The sequence below is a fragment of the Haemaphysalis longicornis genome, unplaced genomic scaffold, assembly GCF_048455015.1.
Source record: "Haemaphysalis longicornis isolate Haplotype H1 unplaced genomic scaffold, Haemaphysalis longicornis Haplotype H1 scaffold_12, whole genome shotgun sequence".
Classification (NCBI taxonomy): Eukaryota; Metazoa; Arthropoda; class Arachnida; order Ixodida; family Ixodidae; genus Haemaphysalis; species Haemaphysalis longicornis.
In genome coordinates, this window is record NW_027526225.1 from 89,089,910 (window position 1) to 89,110,711 (window position 20,802).

Consider the following 20,802-nt stretch of genomic DNA (forward strand, 5'->3'; position numbering starts at 1 on the left):
TATATTGATTCAATTGAAATTTATTAATTTTAATGTTTTGGGTGCTGCCATGCAGCCATTCAAACAAAAGATACAACACTGCAAATGAACATGTACAACATTACTTAAGGAGAAAAAGTTGCACAGCAATTGTGGTCCCATAATTTGAGAGTATTTAAACGAAGCAACAGCATCAAGGTAACCGAGTTCACGCCATAGCACATTGGTTAAGAATGCAAGGTCGCACTGAAAACCAAATCCGCCATCAGAGAGCAAGTCGAAGATGAAAATTGTATACACGCCAATGTAGCCAACTATAGCCGAATGTAGCCAACTTGGGCTACGAGGTGCGCTATGGTGGAGGATGGTGCGTCTGTTCTCTCCCTTCATTGCAAACATGGCCACCAGGGATTGAATCTGCAACCTCAAGATTATGAGCACACCATTTAGCCACCAAAGTGGCAAAGACGGAGTCGCAAGTCTGGCTGAAAAAAGCATAATCACGCAGGCTTTATTCCAAATTCATGATAGATGGAGAGACGAAGGGGGGCAGAACCAGAAAGCGCTGAGTAGGTAGCCGCTGGAACAGCAAAAGAACAACCTCCACCGGCCTGACAGTGATGAGGGGGCAATAGACGAAACTTGGTGGACACCATATGCCAGTAAAAGGCGTTCCAGTGCACCCGTGAATGGTCTTAAAAACCTTTTTCAAGACGTGCCACACTTGTGCGTATCACTGCACACACTGATGCTTTACTACCTTTCCTGCCCTCCTTAGCTGCACTACACCAGTGTGTGCGCACACCAGTGTAACACCAGTGCAACACCCGTGTGCACACACACCAAGTTGTGCATGTGCCCTCTGCCAGTAAGACAATGATTGTTCTGCCCCGCTGGAATGCTCTAGCATGGATGCTCCGGCGGAAAGGCCTTGACAAGAAACATTCATTACAGCTCCTCATGGACATGACGGTCTTTGGGCGCATCTTCCGAAACCTGTTTACATGCCGCTGGCGTGTTGAAATCAAAGTGGTATTCGCATCGGTTTGGCTCCGATGCCGACGTGAGCTGGTTTTCCAGGCCGCAGTGAAGATCCACCTGAAAGCAGATTGAAAGCAGGCAGGGTCAAAACAACAATAAAAGAAGAGACGTCTAGGAAACTGCACTAATTTTTCAGGGGCTGGGGCTGTTGGCGTCTCCTGTCATAGTCGTAATCACTGTCTTATGTAGTCACGGTACTAAAACACCGGGAAACTTGTTTATACCTTGCGCTAGAACGTAACCCGCACTAAAGAAAAAAACATTGGGACACTTGTTTATGTCGAGCGCTAAAGCACTTCGTAACGTGTCCAGGGGTGAGACAGCTGAACCATATTTGGGAGCAGCTTTTTTTTTTTTATTTTGGAGCAGAAGAACCTTGATTTGGAGCAGAAGAACGACATTTATTATGTCACCTTAGGAGCCTAAAAAATCAAATTTTTGGACACTCGGGGGGGTGGGGGGGGCGCTTTTCAATTGGTTTTGAATGTACATAACACTGAAACAGCCTTTCAATAAAGTTTTTTCTACCTGAGTATCACAAGGAACGAACTACACTACCTTTTTCAAACCATTTTTACATTCTTGGGCTCTATGCATAGATAACGCGGAGTTCCGTTGAAAATATCAAATTAAAAAACTAAGCAATTAATTTTAAGGAATTTTTATTATCCCGTGAATGCCGAAGTTGTTATTTTTGTAATCCCAGACTCGGCATTATGCACAACTGAGAGCCACGGCAAAAGTTGAGCAAAGCAAGGTGACAGTCGTCGCACCCCACCAGCCCTCCCATTTCAAGACCCAAGGTGGGCGTTCACTACGATCGTAATTAGAGTATTGGTATGTTTTGGCATTAAATTTCAATTCAGATAGATGAACCATTATCACTAGCGTGCAATAATAGCCCGTCCCGCTATCGGACACTGCTTGAACATTTGGAGGTGATGCAGCCTGCGCCGCCACTTCTGCAGTGTCCATCGTCCCACTCCCGCCGCTCGCAAGCTCACTGTCAATAGCAACAATAACTCGGCGTTTTATAGCGCCGTAATGAGTCCCAAATTTCACTTCAAGCACGCACCGTGCCTCACACTCGAGGCCGAAACACGGCGGTATTGCGGGTACCCCGTTGTTTTTGATGAACCCCCGTCTTTCGAGTCGCGTAACTTCCCACAATAGGACGAAAGACTAAATGTAAACCCGGCCACCCCCATAACCAAAACCGCGATAGAAATCGGCGAAGAGCACTCTGCCTGAACCACGTGCGACTGCTTCGCCCAGCGGCCATGTTTTCCAATCTTCACCGCACCAAGATGGCAGCGCCCAGTAATGTCGTTCGGGAGATGCGGTGCTCCCAAAATTGCTGTGTTAAAATCAACTTGCACAAGCAGCTTGTGAAAACTTTATATGGGAAAACTTTAAAAATTCGCACAATATAACATGTGCAACCCGACGTTGTGGCTTTCGAAAAAACTATCCCGTGGGCAATTTTATGCGGGTCTTTTATTGAAAGATCAATCGATTAAACCTTTACAAACAGCATCACCTTGGGGGTGCTGGAAAATTATGCCGTCAGTAAGCAATTTCCCCCTACTGAAATTGACGGGAGTGTTAAAATCCTTGGCTCTCATACTCTTTCGGAGCAGTTTGGCGCAATGCTTGCAATTTTCAAGCTTTTGGAGCAGCCTGGCGCAGGAAAACGAATTTGTATCAAAACTGCGCAATATGCGCAGCTGTCTCACCCCTGCGTGTACTAAAAAAAACAGCAGCACACTCGTTTACGCCTGGCGCTAGAGAGCTTCGTGCTTCAAAGACACGAGACTTCTACAGTGAAGCTGTATACTTCTACCCCTCAATGGTTTCATCTCTGTTGGCAAAAACGCCAAGTCGTCAAGAATACACTTTTACACTGAATGCTTCGCCCCTCCCCAGGTTTCACGTTAGTGGAGATGGCCCGGGATTTTTGTATTTGTCAACCTGCATCTAATGGTGCTACAAGAAGCCTTTCCTTCATTCTGTCTCCACCCATCAGGTGGGTCGGCAAAGCAAACCCATACGTCCCAGCAGAAGGGGGCATAGTGGTTTGCAAGTCCCCATTAAACTTTTTTCGCGGAACCCGCTAATTCTTTTGTACTCTTAGAAATTATTCGATGAAGGGGCAGAAGACCTTGCCATCTCTAGAGAAAGCAGCGGAGGGCTAACAGCACCCACTCACCACAACGGAGCGGGTCGGCCCATTCCAGCAGGTCGCTCCGCCTTCGTACTTCATTTGACTGTACTTGTCCTGTTCGGGGCCGTTCCAGCTTCCCCAACGCCTGCACACAGCAGACAGGCAGCCAGTAACATGTTTGTGCTACTTACTTTATCAGGCAGAAGTTGGGAGCAATTTGACAAATACGCAAAAAAGCCGAAGAGAAGATAAGATAGCAGAGCCTCGAAAGGCTGCCAGGGGAGCTTGCAGGCATAGCACGGCTAGGTATATAAGAACCTAAGCTAGACAATTAACAGGCAGCACTTTCATTACAGAAGTCACAGTGCTTAATTCAGAAGTCACATCCAGTTTGACAACTTAGCATATATTTGCTTCAGGTCTACAAGGTTGTGCCCAGTAAACTAGGCCTTGCAAGGGACCACTTGCAACTGTTATGTCATGCCGTACTTTCAAGGCAAAGATACATTACAGGGGGGAGCAGCAATTGGAAAACAACAGGAGTGATATAAGCACAGTAATAATAAACGACAGGACACAACTTGTTCTACATATTACTTCATGTTACGTTACTTGAACATTGTTAAATAACTCTGTGTCAATAATGCTTATTATTGATGTAGGCAGGTAATTCGTTATTCTAGGAAAACTGTTCTGGGAAACTGTTCTAGGAAAACTTCTAGGGAAGCTGTTCTAGGGAAACTGTTTCCCAATGGAAACTATAAAATAGAGGCCTGCAAGCTCAAAGTCACGAAGAAACGAGGTAAGGAGAGTCACCATCTTCCTTCAAACTTGTCGTTAGAAAATATACCATGTCCTCCACGGAGTAATTCCCGTTTGCAGGGGAGGAAGGCAGCGAGACGGAATTGGCGTAATTTAGGAATGCTCACCCCAAGCTGGTGTCTGAGCCGCCTGCCTTGGGTGCCTGCGAAGCCTGGTCAAACATGCACAGCTTGTAGGTGTATTCCCGGTCGGTGTACTCGAAGCACTGCTCGCGCAGGGCGGCGTACGCGTCTTCAGGCCCGTAGTCCGTCTCCAGGGATTTCTCCAGTTTGCTGCGTGGTGCATTTTTGCAAAGGCACTCGTAAGCACAGAATGCAGGAATTGAAGCCAAACACTGCCGCAATCCATCCATTGTTACAGAGCAGGGATTATGAACAAACATAAGACTCAAAGAATGTAAAGAATTCAAAGTTGCCCCATTAACCCCGCTATGCAAATTCCATCATCATCATCACCATAAGCCTATCTACGCCCACTGCAGGGCAAGGCCTCTCATAGATCTCCAATTACCCCGGTCCTGTGCTAATTGCAACCAATTAATCCCAGCAAACTTCTTGATCTCATGTGCCCACATAACTTTCAGCCGCCCCCTGCCACGCTTGCCTCCTCTAGGGATCCACTCTGTTACCCTTCATGACCAACGGTTATCTTGCTTTTGCATTACATGCCCTGCCCAGGCCCATTTCCTCTTAATTTCTACTAGTATGTCCGTAACATGCGTTTGTTCCCTGAGCCACTGAGCTCTCTTTTTGTCCCTTGATGTTACACCTATCATCTTCCGTTCCATTGCTCGCCGAGTAGTCCTCGATTTAGTTGAACCCTTTTACAAGTTTCTGCCCTGTAAGTGAGTACCGGTAAGATGCAACTGTCATACACATTCTTCTTCAGGGACAGTGGTAGGCTGCCATTCATTATCTGAGAATGCCTGCCAAATGCACTACACCCCTTTCTTATCCTTCTAATCATCTCTGCCTCATGGTTGGGATCCGTGGTCCCAACGTGGCATAAGTAGATGTATTCGCTTACCACTTCCACTGCCTCGCTACCTACCTCAAACCGCTGTGCTCTCCCGAGGTTATTGGGCATTACTTTAGTTTGTGCAAATTTGTGTACAGTTGTGCACAAGGTTGTGCAAAGACGGTTGTGCAAATGCAGAGCACGAATGCATCAGAATATGTAAATTCAAGATTACAACTCCTGAACAGCTGTGAACAACAAGAAAAAGACAACACGACTCAAACCAGTCACTACACCAGAAATTAAATCCAGCGCCTCGACACAACATAGATCAGCTAAGCGGTATTAAAAAAAGATGAATATTGCACGCACATTCAGGGCATGCTACAATGTGCTGCAAAGTGCAGCCTTTGGCACAAACGGGAAACCTGACACTTAGAAGCAAGCCCAAGTTTTACGCTCACCTGATCTCAGATTCGAGGTCGCGGACCTTGGTATCTGCTTCGTTGAATTCATCTCGAGCCTTCTTCGCAGCTGAAAAGAACAAGAAGGTAATTTAAAATCGTCTAATAACTTCAGAAAAATATTGGGCAACCACCTAAAAGAAAGTTGGGCAAAAAGAAGGCATTTGATTGCTCATTGCTTCCCAACATTTGCTTCCCAACGTCTGCAAACGTCCTCAACGCATTATACAAACGCTAGGTAATCTGAATCAATAATAATGCCTACGGCTAGACTTAGTGCTGCGACTTTCAATCTTTTAGTTCCATCATACCCCCCCCAACCCTCAACTTTACCCCGACAATCCTACAACTGCACCTTTGGAAACATTCCGTAACCCTGTATTCGAGAAAAATTGATGGTTCGCACTTCCCTGCGTTAAGAATACTCCACTCCTTTCTGCCATTTCGAACAGTGACAAAATTTCAGCTTTGCAACAAGCTTCATGTACAGGCAGCAGCACTGTAAAGGAAAGCCCAGCACATCCTATTTACTTTCAAGGGACAAAAGTAATTTCATGCCCCTAAACCGCAAATTAAAAAGAAAAAAAGAAGAAAAGAAAGTCTCAAATGAAGTTTTCCAAACGACAAGCCCCGATACGGGCATCCAGTAGTTACAGCACACTGCTCTTTCACAACAAAAAACCACAGCTATTCAGTCTACTGGAGATGTGAACAGTAGAGCGATAGAGCAGTGCTACCGCGGAGTGAAAAAAAAAAAAAAAAAAAAAAAGGGTTAATGCAAGCTTGTTAGTACAGTTAGACCTGAATATAACGAAGTCGACAAAAATTCTTAACTTTCATTACATGCAGGTCTCGAGTTAAGGCTAGCGTGAATGAAGCAGAAATGGAACCACAAGCTAGACATCAGTGACGGTGAACTCACCCTTCAAGGATTTATATTTCACAGTGAAAGCTGCGTGATTCGCGCTATCTGCTTTCCCACAAGCTTAGTCACTACACGGCACTTCAAAGAAGCAAAGTCACTTATACCCATGTTCACAAACGTAACTTAGGTATCACTTTTGCCTTTTGACCCTTTTCGGTGCCTTAACGTGCTTCAAGGACCAAACGTACGCTGAAAGGGTGCCTTTTCGTAAATTTGATAAACTTGATCCTCTTTTCTGCATTCAAAATCGGGGAGAGGGTGCTAGCTGGGATACTGTACTGGGTGGCGACGTTCTTCTTTCTCGCTGGCAGAGACGGTATTCAAAATTGCGAGCTTCTCTTGAAAAGACAAAACTTTTCGTTTTCTGGCAGCAGAGCTCATCACCAACGAACCCACACCACAGATAGCAGCGGACGCACGTAACTTCACTCGGACAGACAGGCCTAGTAACTAACTGACTGGCACCACATTCGCACATGGAAACACACGGTAGTTTGCGGCGAGGGGGAAATGAGCTAGATTAGTGCATTTCTCCAGCAGATTTTTCAGTAAAAATAGCAAAAAACAATGACTCATCAGCGTAGCAAATTCATTACATCAAAGTTAACCGTCCCAATGGCTTTGATACATAAAGGTCGTAAACACATGGTGGGCCTCAACGGGGCTTGCAATGGGGAATAGAAAAACTTCATTAAATACAGGTATGCATTACATCCAGATTTAACTATATCGTACTAAGTTTTGATAACAGCGCTAGGATGGGACGCAGAAGTAGTGTAGGTGAAACAGCTGGTGTGTGAATTCGAAGAGGACAGTCCACGCGAAGCCCCACTTACCCTCGATGAGCGCCTTGGTCTCCTCATCGTACTCTGTGGTGCTGTCCGCACTGGGCGCCGGGGGCTCTCCGATGGGCTCATCCTCGTCCTTCGGTGGGAACTTGGGAGGCTCGACGTCCTCATCCTCATCTTCCTCTGCGGACGTCTCCATGTCCTCGCGGGTCGAGTCCTCCGGTACCTCGTCATCTTCATGTCCATCCTCCTCCTCCTCCTGCGAAGAGAAAAGTCCACAAGGGGATGAGCGTTTGAGAGGACTGGCAGCCTTTAGCACTATGAAAGTGGTGCTAGGAAAAGTGGAATGTGCATACCGAAAAAACGGTATGAAAGCCCTGATGAAAGCATCTATGCACAAAAAAATTTTGGTCTTGGAGCAGCTTGTTGCTCGCTAGGCTGCGATGTCGTGGGAAGCCTCTGCGCTCCATCCTTCCTACGCAGATCTCAATCATGTAGCACGTGAATGTATTAACCGAAACTAAATTCATGTCTTGCACTTCATTAATACCTAATCATGATCATGCAATAACGTCAATAGAATGTCACTGTAGAATGTAACACCCGATGAGAACACCTCGCTAATGCAGCGGGGACAGCACGGTAAATACATTTGAATTTGTGAAAACAAAGGACAGCAAACAAACAAAAATCAAGTTCATTTTTTTTTTAAACTTTTTACCCGTTTATATGGTGCCCCACTTGAAGTTTAGCACCCTTTAGTGCTAAAGGGAGCACCCGTGCTAGTAGGCGCTCTGTAGTACTCACGAGTTGAAATGACATTCCGTTCCATACTAGGTACAAGACCGGCACTTTCTGTGTGCACCCAGCAGTACCTAAAGGTTCACTTGGAACACTTGGAGCAACTGCCAAAAGAACTCCACCGCTCGGCCTCAATAGCCTGAGGGTAGAGCCTCAACTTTTGGATCGAACGGCCTGGGTTCACGCCTCGGCAACGCTACTTTCAGGGGTGAAGCCCCTTAGGTGATCGGGCAGTCGGAGTCCCGTGTCGTTGTCGTCTCATGTTGTCATAGCACCATGTAGACACGGTACTGTAACACCAGGACAATCGTTTTCCAACGTCTTGCGCTAGAGCACTTTGTGGTTCAAAGACACGAGGTTTTTACAACAAAGCTGTATACCTCTACCCCCATAACGGTTTCATCTCCGTGGGCAAAAATAACACGGCGCCAAGACTACACCTATATACTGCATGCTTCACCCCTTCTCAGGTTTCACGTTAGCGGTGATGGCCTGGGCTTTTTTTTTTCTTTGAACCTGTGATTACTCTTTTTTTTTTACTGTAAAATGTTCCCTTAGCTCAATTGTGTGCATTTTTTTTTCCCCATAAATAACATTGGTACCTTTTAGGCGATTCAGAGGCAGGGTGTGGCATATGAACATGATCAGTCAACCTCCTGCATCACACTGGAAGTGCCTGAGCCTATCTGGGAATGGAATATCGTCGAGTACAAGAACCTATTCAAAATGACTTCATATTCTGCCTACTACAGTTATAGTAAATTAGGTCTTAACACTCCAAACATAAAATGCTGTGTCAAAAAAAAAAAAAAATGCTCCATTACCTTGGCAGGGGGCATTGGGGTGGTGGGTTCTGGAGGCTCCACCACAGGAGGGGGCGTTGATTCGGGTGCTGGAGTGGGAGGGGCCTGCAAGCGAGTTGACCAGTTGTCACTCCCCCTCATTAAGTGGCTTGCATGGTTTACTCATTTCAAATGCCTCCCAGAAGTCAACTTAGTGTTGGCAGGATAAAATACACGAAAAGGACAGGACATAGAGATAAACAGAACAGACAACCACCTGTTCCTCCCATCCTTTTCGCATTTTATCCTACCATGTCAAAAGACCAACTCGCCACTTGGACTGCTTAGATGAATCTATTTTGTGACCCGACTCACCTTGCTGCTGGTGTAGATAGGCTTCATGATCATCCAACCCGTGGTGGTGAACTCCTCAAGGTCCAAGCTGTCTGCCATGTGCAGGAAGAACTGCGCACGAGAATTAACGAGTAGTCACGGGTAGCCATGCCTGTTAGCCATTTCGGGCTATCCCCAAACATGAGCGACCAGGGCTTATCCATTGCCTCAGGTGAATGTAAGTTGCCCGAATGAGTGGTGCAATACATGTAAGCTTGACATTGTAGCTCAGTTTATGATCGTTACACATACGTGTAACCTTATAAACTATCAATAAAGATTTGAGGGATGAACATGCATGGGGCTGCAAGCCATAGCAAGTTTGAGTTGGTATTACCAAGTGAAACTGATGGAGTGATGGAAATTGTTGACTGGTTGTAGTTGAACCATTTACAAAATTATTTACTTATTACCTGTTTTATTGAGCTTTCCCCAATTTCTGCTCTGTGCCAAGTTTACAATGACAATGTTTGCCACGAATGAATCCCAACAGTAGGAACAAGCAAGCAATGCTTGATTGCTATGAAGGGACCAATGTTTGATTACAACCCTGCTGTTTTTTGCGCCAAACCTGCCCATGTGCAAATCTTTCCCAGCTCTGAGTGCACTCAGATACATGCGCTCATAAAAAGCAAGTTTCAATTCCTCCTGAGAAGTTTGTGAAATAAGCTAGAGTTAAACAGACTAAACACTGAATGAATTCTACAAGAAAGCCACTAGCTGCTCCAGCTGGCCGAAGTGAAACAGCAATCAATATATGTATACAGTCTCACAAAGAAGTGATCATGGTGGAATGCACCTTACTCTCCCAAGCTAAAGAGGAAGCAAGCATTGGCTCAGTGTCACACTTGCGCTATCAGGACGACTATCTATGAAATCCCCTGCACTCATCAGGCATCGTCAGCACTTTTTATCCTTCCTCTGCATATCGGCACACTTATACATAGACATGCATGCATTATACATATGCATGTCAGTATACAACCCATTGAGACCCTCTTTCACACTTGTAGACTAACAGCAAGCATCCTTCCGAGACACCCCCACCCTCCTTTTCCATTCTTTAACCCAACTCACACTGCACAATTGCGTAATAGTACCCCACTAGCTTCCCCACAAGACAGCAGCCCGCAGTGACGATGATTACAACCATCAAGCTTCACGAAGGCAACCCGAAATTGCAATAGGTTTTTTTTTACCATCACGACAATGACAACTCGTTGCGGTCCAAAGTAGTACACTATACCCACCACGGGGTTCCCCAAGGAGGCACCCTGAGCCCCACGCTGTTCATTCAGGGAAATTTCACTTCGGGCCAGCCACATTTTACAACATAAGCCCCGGACAATGCCAGATAGGACAGAGTGGCCAGTAGTGGTACCTTGGCCTCTTCCAGGGACACGGTGCCATCGCGGTTCTGGTCAAAGATGATGTTGGTCTGCAGCTCGGCGGCCGTGAGCGTGCCGTCGCCGTCCAGGTCGAGACTCTTGAAGGCCTTCTCCGCCTGGGCCTGCTCTTCCTCCTCGTGCTTCTTCATCTCGAGCTCCTCCTGTTCCTTCTTGCGCTCTGCAATAGCGCAGCCCTTTTGAGTTTTCTTGTAGGCATGCACCAAGGATGCCATCAGTAAACAGTTACGCCCGTCCACATTGTGTAAAAGTGGCAGAACAATGCCGCAAAACAGAGGGAGAAAAATAAAAACAAGCATTGACATGAAGGGAAAAACAAAGCTACATAAAACAAAGCTAGTTGAAATGCAGATAAGTAACAATGCAGAGAACGTGGTAGACACTACACTGAAGGCATGACCGAAGACATGCGAATAGCAAGACACATGGTAGAAAAACTACCGAGGCTTTGCTGAACATTCAAAGTTCAACATCAAAATAAAAAAAACTTTAATGCCTGCAAAGTCATTACAATGCTTTAGTTAACTAATAGTGGTCTGATCACGAATGCAGTCGTTTCTGCATAACTGTGCAGTGCATCCTGTGGTCATGGTTATAAAACTACAGCCCTATTTAAAGGACACTACTGACAATTCTGTCAAGCCGGTAACACTGTCTCGCACATTAGGGTTAACATTTTTGTAACCCTAATGGCGTTTGCCATGCAGTTGTTGCTGCATGCTGTTAGGCCTAACACTGCCACCACTCCTTGCTGGCACTAAAAAAGCGGGGATGGTATTTCGAGAGGCATTCCTTGACAATTAGGCAAGGAAAGTGAGGTGGAGTGGTGGTGACAGAGTGAAGGGCAATACTAACAACAGGCCCAAAAGTCCAGCATTACTCAAGGTGTGGAACAAACAAGGAAACACTCCCTAAAACACTGCTTTGCACTGAAAATCTGGCAATGGTCGAGTGACCTTACAAAGAGGTCACTTGCCCTCACCGGCCTCAATGTCGCGGTACTTCTGGAGGGCCTGGTTCTCCACATCCTGGGCCTGCTTCTTGACTGCTTCGAGGGCGTCGCGTGACTTGCGTGCCTCTTCAACGGTACCCCGAAGCTCCTCCAACTTGCTCTGCACGTGAGCGCACAACAGGAAAGCACGTCTGACATTCAGTCCGAAATCCACAGGAATGATTTCTCACCAAAGAGACTAAACATACTGAAGCTACAGCCAAAAGTAGAAAATTATTTTATGGTCTCTATTCATTACTCATTTATAGTTGAGCATTGTAGCTGAAAATAACAATACTGCTTGTATTCTATCTGTAGATTCATAAATCAAGACAATACCGTGGGCACATCCACCATCATCATCTTATCCATGTCTACTGCAGCATAAAGTAACCTTGTACTAAGTGCCTGGTTCACACCTCATTATGCAACTTCAGAAAAGCAAGAAACCAGGAAGAAGTCACCAGATTCTCGGGTGTGGGAAACAATGGCTTAACTAAAAGCCCCCCTCCAACAGGCGGTGACCCTATAAAGCACTTGCCACTCCATTGCTGAGCTTTAATACACATGCTTTAGAACAAAACCATATAAGTGCCAGACTGTTAACAGAAGTAAAAAGGCCCTCAAAAAAAAAAGAGAGAAGCCCAGAGACCCCATCTACAGACAATAGGCATGCATGTGGGTCGGAGGATCGACTTATACACCTAATCTAATTACATTTAATTATCTAAAGTTAATCAGATTAGGCAAATCTAATTACATTTATAACAAAATGTAATTTGCTCTAAATGTCACCAGTTCGGCGCTACATGAGAATACCCAATGACATTTGAGGCGATTGGCATTTAGCAACTGGGGCTCGGGAGCTCATTCAGCGACCAATAAACCAAAGAATATTGTTTCTAAAAACTGTCAGTAAACTTATATTTCCCTCTTCGTATTGTTTTTTTTAATACAGAAAGACAAACAAGTACTTACAAGAAAAAATCGCGTCCCAAATGCGCGCGCTACCCTGATACGGATTTTTTGCTGACTTGTCTCGGCGTGTGCTATATACTTATAGCAGCTAAAGTGGTGATTTTCTTCTTTTTAATTAAAGAAAAAGAATTATCTGTTTTGTTTTAAAATACTACCATGTATGAAAACAGTCTAGACACACTGGAACCATAATTTTACGTGCTTCCTAATGGTCACCACTGTCACTACCAAACGACATTTGTTTCGCCGTGTAGGTAGATCCACACAGTCAAACCAAATGTCATTTACTTCGAATGACATTAGATTTGCCATGTGACAGGGGTATTAGACGACTGGCTGGCGGGAGGATTGGCCGACCCACCTTGCAGACGACCCAGTGAATGAAACCTTGAACGAAAAGACAGTAATGGATACTATATTTGCACGGTTCTAACACGTCCCTGATTGTAACACGCAGCTGAATTCAACACCTGCAAACGACAATAATAACTTGGCACAAAACGTTAAACGTTTATCTGCATATAAATCGGTCGTTTGCTGTGGGCAACTGAAGCCCTTCCGTAAAGCTTTGCACTTAAAAATACTGTCCCCCCCCCCTCTTCCTTTTTTTCTTCGCCAATCGTCAACACAAGACTCGGGGACTCCTAATGCACGGGACACTGCCCAACTCGGTTCTGTTTCCACCAAGATGATTACTTTGCATTTAAACAAAGCGCCATATTGATACTATCATTTCTTTACCGACATTTGGCCGAATTTACGCAGCTTTCTTCCTAGCCCAAAACCTGAGCAATTAAAGGAAAATGGCGAACAAAAAACTCAATGGACACTTGACAGTGGGAGACGTGTCGCTGGCCACTGTTCCTTGAGCCGCTTCATTTCGGTTTTGAGGTTTTTGAGTTTTGAGAATGCAATGCGTAGACATTTTTCAGCCACCAACTCTCATAAAAATAGGTGCCCGTTGGAATGGTGCAAATACGGTAGGCATTCAAAAAAAGAGCCCAGAGGTCCAGCCCAGGGCCAACTGACATCAGGAGAACTTGTTGCTGGGCGTGTTGGTTTTGGTGCGAGAACATACTGAGTAGCGCAAAGAAACACCCACAAGAAAAAGGACATGAGAGAGAGACGTTTATTTGAGCTTTCTGAAATGGGAGTGGTTCCCGAGTCCAGGAACTGATGAGGTGAGCAGAGAGCCTTTGCTCTGGATGCCAGGGCCCGTTTGCCCGAACGCGATAAGTGTGGGAATAAGTTCTCAACTACGACTTTAGCGCTGTCTAGGTAATACGTCGTTTGCCCGAAACTGATAGAAACGCTCGGTTAAGGCAGCCTTTCCGTCGGGTTTTCTGGCAACCGACTTATTTGCCGTGGCTGACTTCAACTTATTGGCGTCTTATTCGTAAGCGGGAACTTAATCGAGAACTCGTGCGTACGGGCAAACGGGCCGAGGAGTTGCTGTACATCCAGATGGCCGCTGGTCACCCGGTTCTCCCACAGCTTAGGGGTGGGAAGAGGGGATCGGAGAGATGGGACAGTGGCTGTCCCATGTCCTCTTCCTTGAGTGTGTTTCTCTGCGCTACTAAGTATGTTCTCACAACTCTGACATGTATGCTGGTCAGGGGATTGGCACACCCAATTGGGGAGGGAGGGGGGGGGCGATTGGCAGACCCACCTTGCAGTCCTGCCGGTGCTTCTTGCCCTCGCTGGCCATCTGCTGCTGCAGCTGAAGCCCTCGTGCTAGCAGCTCTCGCTGCCTCTCCTCCTCCTCCCGTGCCTGCCGCCCAAGCTCCCTGCACACAGAGGGGAAGGGAGGAATCAACCGATGGGGTATCGAAAGAGGCGGGGGTTTTCCAGAAAACACGATGGCATAACACAACAGGTAACACAAATTCCCGGAGACTTCAAAACGGAGATGATGAGCAGCACATTTTCAACAATATTGTAGTAGCAACCATTTCCCATGAGAACGAGATGAATTATCCCATATTTTCTGGTATAAAGTCCCACTTTTGTATAAGTCGCACCCTCCTCAAAACGACAGTGTTCCCGGAAAAAAAAATGTATATAAATCGCACCAGTGTATAAGACACAAAGCTGTACAAAACGCACTTAATGAGGTAAACTCATAGAGGATCAGTTCGTCAGAAGTGCAGCAAAAGTACATGGTTGTGGCAGTCAACGCCTCTGAACACATCCCCCCGGTAAGCAGTGCTAGACACATGTGCCTACTGTCCAAAGTCTAGACAGAACCAACTTCTCAAAAATGGTTTATTGATAGACACAGATGGCATGTACTTACAGACAGCATTTAGGCAAAACCATCAAAGCCTTCGTCCTCTGACTCGCTAACGAATAATTCATTCATTTAGACCACAGAGCTAACATGCGCTGACATCGCGCAGCACACAGGCACCTTACCGAGAGCAGACTTCGTGCGGCCGCCACATACCGGATTTACTCCATAAATAAGTAGCACTGGTGGATAAGACGCACCAACAAAAATTTCAGAAAAAAACCGCAACTTATACATAGAAAAATACGGTACTAGCTACATGGGCTAACAATGCAATGTGGCACACTGCATGTGTACTAACCCAGAAAAACGTGCTAACACTGTATTTCCCTTTTTCTCCCTTATTTTTATGATACCGTATTTTCGCGCGTATAACATGCCCCAAAAATGCAATTTCAGTGGCAAAGTAGGGGTACGGACAACACGCAGGGTTTTTCCTTTAGTGCAGCTCAACGGCAATGCATGTTGTTTTGTGAAGCTCCCACGCAGCAACACTGACTAAGCCTTCCATGGCAGCGATTGCACAAAACATACAAGGACAAGGAAGAAAAAACAAGGACAAGGGCACTAGCACTGCTGGTGCAGTGTCACTGCACTGGTTCTAGTGCAAGTAGTGACACTAAGTGAATAGTGACTTTTGCCTTGCAGTCAGTGTGTTCTACTTGCTAAATGTACGCTTTTTCTGTCTACATAGTATGTGACGTGTTGCTTGAGCAGTAGCTTTGGTGCAGCTTTTCCTGCATCAAATGTGCGGGCAATACGAGAGGATTTTTTTTTCTTTTCCGGCGGGTGTGGATTATATGCAGGGGCGGGTTATAGGCGCGAAAATACGGTATTTGGCTGCGTCCAAAAAGTAGGCATGAGCTCAGTTTGTGCATGTGCATAACTTGCGTTGCACATTTCACATTGTACTTTGATAAAACGGTAGATCAGGAGTAACGAGGAGAGCAACCTCATGCCCACCTCCCAGAATCGCCATTTCACTTCACATGAAGTAAACTTACAGGCAGTTGTTGACACAGTCAGCAGAGGTGGAGTATTCATCACTGCCATCGCAGCAATCTGCAATAAAGGGGGGTTAAAAACAACTTGGACGGAATGTTGTTGAGCGTGCGGCAAAAGCAGTTCGTCATGCTGGGCTCCATAAACAGCGATAAGGATTTGAATCCCTTAGATGGCTACATTCAGCCCACTGCTTGCATTGTGCTGGTGAGCAATTAACGGTTCTGGTTTTTTCATGCCGAACAAAAACCCCCCATGCGCCTGCCTCCCAGGAAGCAAAATACTGATAAAAGCACTGAATGAAGGCCACAAACATGTTTTTGCAGCGGAAGCCAGAGGAAGAAACTACGAGCAGCACAACATTAAAAACCCGAGTTCTCTATATACGTGTTTCTGGTGGCTTCTATCTTGCATGTTTTAAGGGTTATACCCCTGTCACACCGGCACTTTCAATCACGATTGAAGTAAATCGCGATCAAGTTTTCAAGCGCGGCTGCCGCTACACGGCACGTTTCAATCGCGATCGAGAAGTTCCACCGGCTGCACTCGTGTACGCCAGATGGCGCTAACAATGTACTTGCGGCCGGCGTCTGGTAACTTCGCGTGGTCGTAGGTATTTGTAACTATGTAAATGTTACCGCATGCTTATTTGGGTCAAGTTATTCGACACAATTTGGGGCGTTAGTTGAAGTTGTCACCTTCTGTGCCATTACTGAGCGGGGACGAGAGTATCGCCGCTTTCGTTCGATCGCGCTCGGAAGCCTCGATCGCGCTTGAAAAACCAGGATTGAGTTCGAGCGGGATCGAGCTCGATCGCGATTGAAAATGCCGTGTAGCAGGGCCCGATCCGGATTGAGCTCGATCCGGATCGACTCAATCGCGATTGAAAGTGCCCGTGTGATAAGGGTATTACCTAAACACTTTCAAGCAGACATGTCCTTGGCAATGTATTGTTGCATGGTTATCTCTACAACGGTGCACAGGCAAAGCGGTGCTTACAAATACTGAGCTTTATAAAATATGCTACGAGAATCAAAGATTAAAAATGATGCCACTTACCACAGATGCCATCGTTAACCCTGGACGACGGAAGGTATAGGCCCTTGTGGCCCAAGTTGTTGCAATGAAATTTCCCATTGTTGCATGCTGCGGTGCCTGCAATCAAACAGCCATTTCTTTCAGCCAAAAGTCTTATTTTTTATTTCCGCCACAGAACATTTTTCAGTAGAAAGCACCCAAGAAACTTGTAACATGAGAAAAAAAATCAACTATCATCCCATCAAATCACGCCAGGTGACACTTTTTAGAAGTAGGGTATCAAGAGATAGGGCAGTGTCTTCCAAAGCACAACTCAAAGAAAAATTTCTGAAAAATTTCAGCAACACCTCGGCTATAAATTTGTACCAGCTAGGAATTTTTGATCTGCACTGCGAATAGCAGCGGGTGTGTGCTTTGTGAAATATGCGTGCTTTGGTTATCATTTTCATGCGTGCATTTCATTTGTTACAGACTTTTTGGGTTTGTCGCAAATAAAATGAAATTTTCATCACACATTTAACTATTCGTGTCTACATCGAATATATCGGGTACAGTGATGCAATGAAACAAAACCACCAGAAGGGCATCATTCAGTGCGGCAACTTGGTGAACTTACGTGGAGGGGGCCAGCGTGAAAAAAAAAACTTGTTTCTACTTCCAAGTTATTTTGTGCTGCTCTCCCCTTTGACCCATGCCTCATTAATAAATTCATGCCATGCAAGACAATTCTTCCAATGTTTACATTAATTAGGTTGTTGCTGCATTCTTAGCCTGGGACAGACCTGCTACAAACACCGTTAGTGCCTACGCTAAAAAGTTAGCCCTTGCGCGCCAACTTCAAATTACGAAGGACGAGGTTTTCCTGGGCAAATCGGGATACCACCGTGCTTGTAAACTAACTTTGATTTTCTTTCGTGCAAGACCACTTAAAGAAAAAAAAAAAGAAAGAAAAAATGCAAGTTTGGTACATCAAACGACTGCTTTGTCCCGATAATGATAATTTTATCGCAAACTTCAGAAAGAGAACAGATGAAGCTTCATCTGTTCCAGTCGCATAATCTTGTGCGAATGGCAACTGCTGTCGAAAGCTACTGCCAAGCAACTAGACCGGGCTATTGTTGTGCGGCATCCAGTTCCGTTTACGCTGCTAACTGTTTTTAGTGCTGGTCTTTATTGCACCGCTTCTGCCCGCATTGTCCTCATACCATAAAATTTTAAAGATTTTCGATATTTCTTGCGTTTTTTTCGGTTAAAAAAGCATACATCGCTGGAATAGAGAAGGCTAGTGTTTTTTTTTTTTCTAATGTGTACCACACTGCATAGCCTTCACGCCCCTTTAAGCATCCCCGCAGTCTCACAATAACCAAAACAGAGTACAGGGGGGATTAAAAGAAATACGAACAACAGAGCATACAGCCTCCAACGCATGCCGCACCGTCCGGCTGCGCTGTCAGTAAACTGCGCGCATGCGTAGTTCTTTCATAGCGTCTGAGAGTGTGGCCTACTGTTAGCGGAAATGCTTGATAAAGAAGGGATGCCGGTTATTTATTTTGAGGCGTCTTCTTATCTACTACATTCGGGAGGCAAGCGCACAGCATGGTGATTGCAGCTAGCATGATGCCCTTCAACGATCACCCTGCTCAGTGGCGAGACAGCGTGAAAATATGCCTCTAAAAAAACAACCGGCGCCGCTTCTTGATCAAGCATTTCCCATAAATGTAGGCCACACTCTCAAACGCTCTCGAAGAAATGCACATGCGTGCAGTTTACTGACTTTGCAGCCAGACTGTGCGGCATGCGTCGGAGGCTGTGCGCTCCGATGTTCGCATTTCTTTTAATCCCCTCTGTAACACTTTGTGCGTAAGAAAAGGATGCCCAGCACAATTCAGTCATTTTGAGCAAAATCTACGGAAGCCAGGAAACCAGTTTCATTACGTATATTTCGCGACATGAGCGCAAAACATGACAGCATAGCGAGGGAAAGCAGAAGCACAGAAGCACGATTTCTGCAACGCATACAGCCCACCTCGAGCAATGCTTTCGCAACTATTTCAACCATGAAGTAGCCAAACAAGGTGCGACAAACGCACGCAGAAATGCAGCGATTTCGGGGCACAGCTAAACGGCGCACAGTTTTGCGTGAAACGGGGCTGTGCACACTAAGGCTAACACTTTTACAAGAAGAAAAAAATGTATCCAATTCAATTCTCGAAAAAAAAAAAAAAGTACGGAGTTGATATAAGCACATTTAAAGGCCCCAAAAAAGTGCGCCGTGGTGCGCAACATTTACGGGAGATACCAGAGCGGGGGAAGCTGGTTTGCTGTTTTTTCCGCATAAAAAAAAAAGAAAGCTGCGGCATTGTTACAAGCAGCAGAGACGGAAACAACTCACCCGGCTCATCCGAGCCATCTTCGCAGTCGCAGTAGTCGTCATTCACCATAGAAAAATCAATTTCGCTCCAGCCGTCAAAGCACGTAAAATTCTTCGTGCGGTCGTAAAGCGACGCATCTGCAAAGCACAAAACGCAGGGCACAAAAGAATTTCGCACTGTCCTTTATGACGGCACGACCGAAAAGGCGACGTTATCTCCAAGCGTCATGCAAGGGGGGGGGCGAGTGCAGGTAACGGGCTTTCAGTTTTGCGAGATTTCCGTCTGTTCCGTCGGCATAAGGCTAATCCAGCAGTTAGCTGTAAAAAACAGTGAAGCGAAAAACGCTTTCGCATAGGTTTGCTCTACCGCTACTGTCGGGACAACACACACCTACCAAGTAGAGCCGGAGCCGACACTTTTAAAAGACCGCAATGTGTAAAGAACAAAAAAAAAAGCTTACGTTCAAGTGAGACTCCGCGTGGCCTGGGAATTCTAATACTATCGTCGGCTAGGCACCGAGCCGTAATTACTAACAGCGCGAAAATAACGGAGGGAACTATCGCGCACGAAGTACACGGCATCCTTGCGCCACGCGTGGCCGCCGCCATCGTTTCGGCGGAAATGACGAGCCGCCGGCTTTTGTTGGGAACCCAGACGGCGCTGTGCTCAAAATTTAACAAAACAAAAACGCCAAATACCTAAACCAAAATCAAGAAATATGCTCAAATTTAAGAAATAAAAACCTAAGTGTATTATTCGCGTACATTTTGATGAACTGGATAACTGAAACTAGCAATCGGTTTCGCTTTCGACGTGCAGCAGACTACAATGCTGGAATCCCACCTGGCCAGTGGAGAGAAAGGTTTTATTGCGTTAGCAATAAATGGGACATGTCCGCAAAATTTCCCTGTCGCTCGGCAGAAGCGCGTAGATCTGTCAACCCAGCGAGCGATAGAAGAGCGCAGAACGACAGAGTGGAGAGAATGCGCCGAGAGAAAGAGAGAAAGAAATCACTTTCTCCCTCTACGCACTCTCTCTCCTCTGTCGTTCTGCTTTCTCCTTCGCGGCGGTGTCGACGGTGCTAGCGTGGCGTCAAGTCAAAGCGCGGCAAAAAAAAAAAAAAAAAAGGATGAAAAAAAAAGGTACGAAAGATGACAGTGAAAGCAACCAATGAACCATCCACTCTTGAAAGCCTTGTCTCACATGCAAGAGGGCTTAAAAACCTACCGCCACTATCAAATTCATTCAAAAAAAGCACTGTCCATCAAAAAAAAAAAAAAGGAAAGAAAGAAAAATAATGGGGAAAAATTAGTCCTCAGTGTGTGGCTAGTTCGCGGTTTTGAAACGCAACTTCTGACAAGTCTCCCTGATACAGTACGTTAGTAGCAGTCATACAGCACCACGCCAAAGCCTATGCAGCAAGGTATCTTGGCTTCTGCGAATATTAGGAGGGAGCTGGAACCAGAGAGTCCTACATAAAAGCTGTCAATCTAATCCGTGTCACACCGTTTCCCTTGCCACTTCACCACCTGTTGCTGTAGGAACCACAAAGCCGCTGTCACAAACAATGAATACCAAGATGGATGCTGAAGAGCATGTCCTTCCACAA

At 45.7% G+C, this 20,802-nt stretch overlaps 1 protein-coding gene across 2 annotated transcripts; it reads right to left on the reverse strand.

The window, feature by feature from the left end:
- Positions 1-465: 465 nt before the first annotated feature.
- Positions 466-19,822, reverse strand: Gcs2beta (glucosidase 2 subunit beta). 2 transcript variants are annotated; one of them, XM_077693699.1, is made up of 14 exons: positions 19,654-19,822; positions 19,214-19,330; positions 16,843-16,938; positions 15,786-15,843; positions 14,161-14,278; positions 11,499-11,634; positions 10,498-10,682; positions 9,099-9,188; positions 8,766-8,849; positions 7,189-7,399; positions 5,428-5,497; positions 4,114-4,278; positions 3,230-3,329; positions 466-1,077 (listed from the first exon to the last, which is right to left on the reverse strand). In XM_077693699.1, exons 1-14 carry the CDS (start codon positions 19,799-19,801, stop codon positions 928-930), a joined length of 1,728 nt encoding a protein of 575 aa, XP_077549825.1. In that variant the 5' UTR covers positions 19,802-19,822; the 3' UTR covers positions 466-927. The 2 variants fall into 2 exon arrangements, with proteins under 2 accessions (XP_077549825.1, XP_077549826.1); XM_077693700.1 differs by having other exon boundaries at positions 11,505-11,634; positions 19,654-19,821.
- Positions 19,823-20,802: the final 980 nt, after the last annotated feature.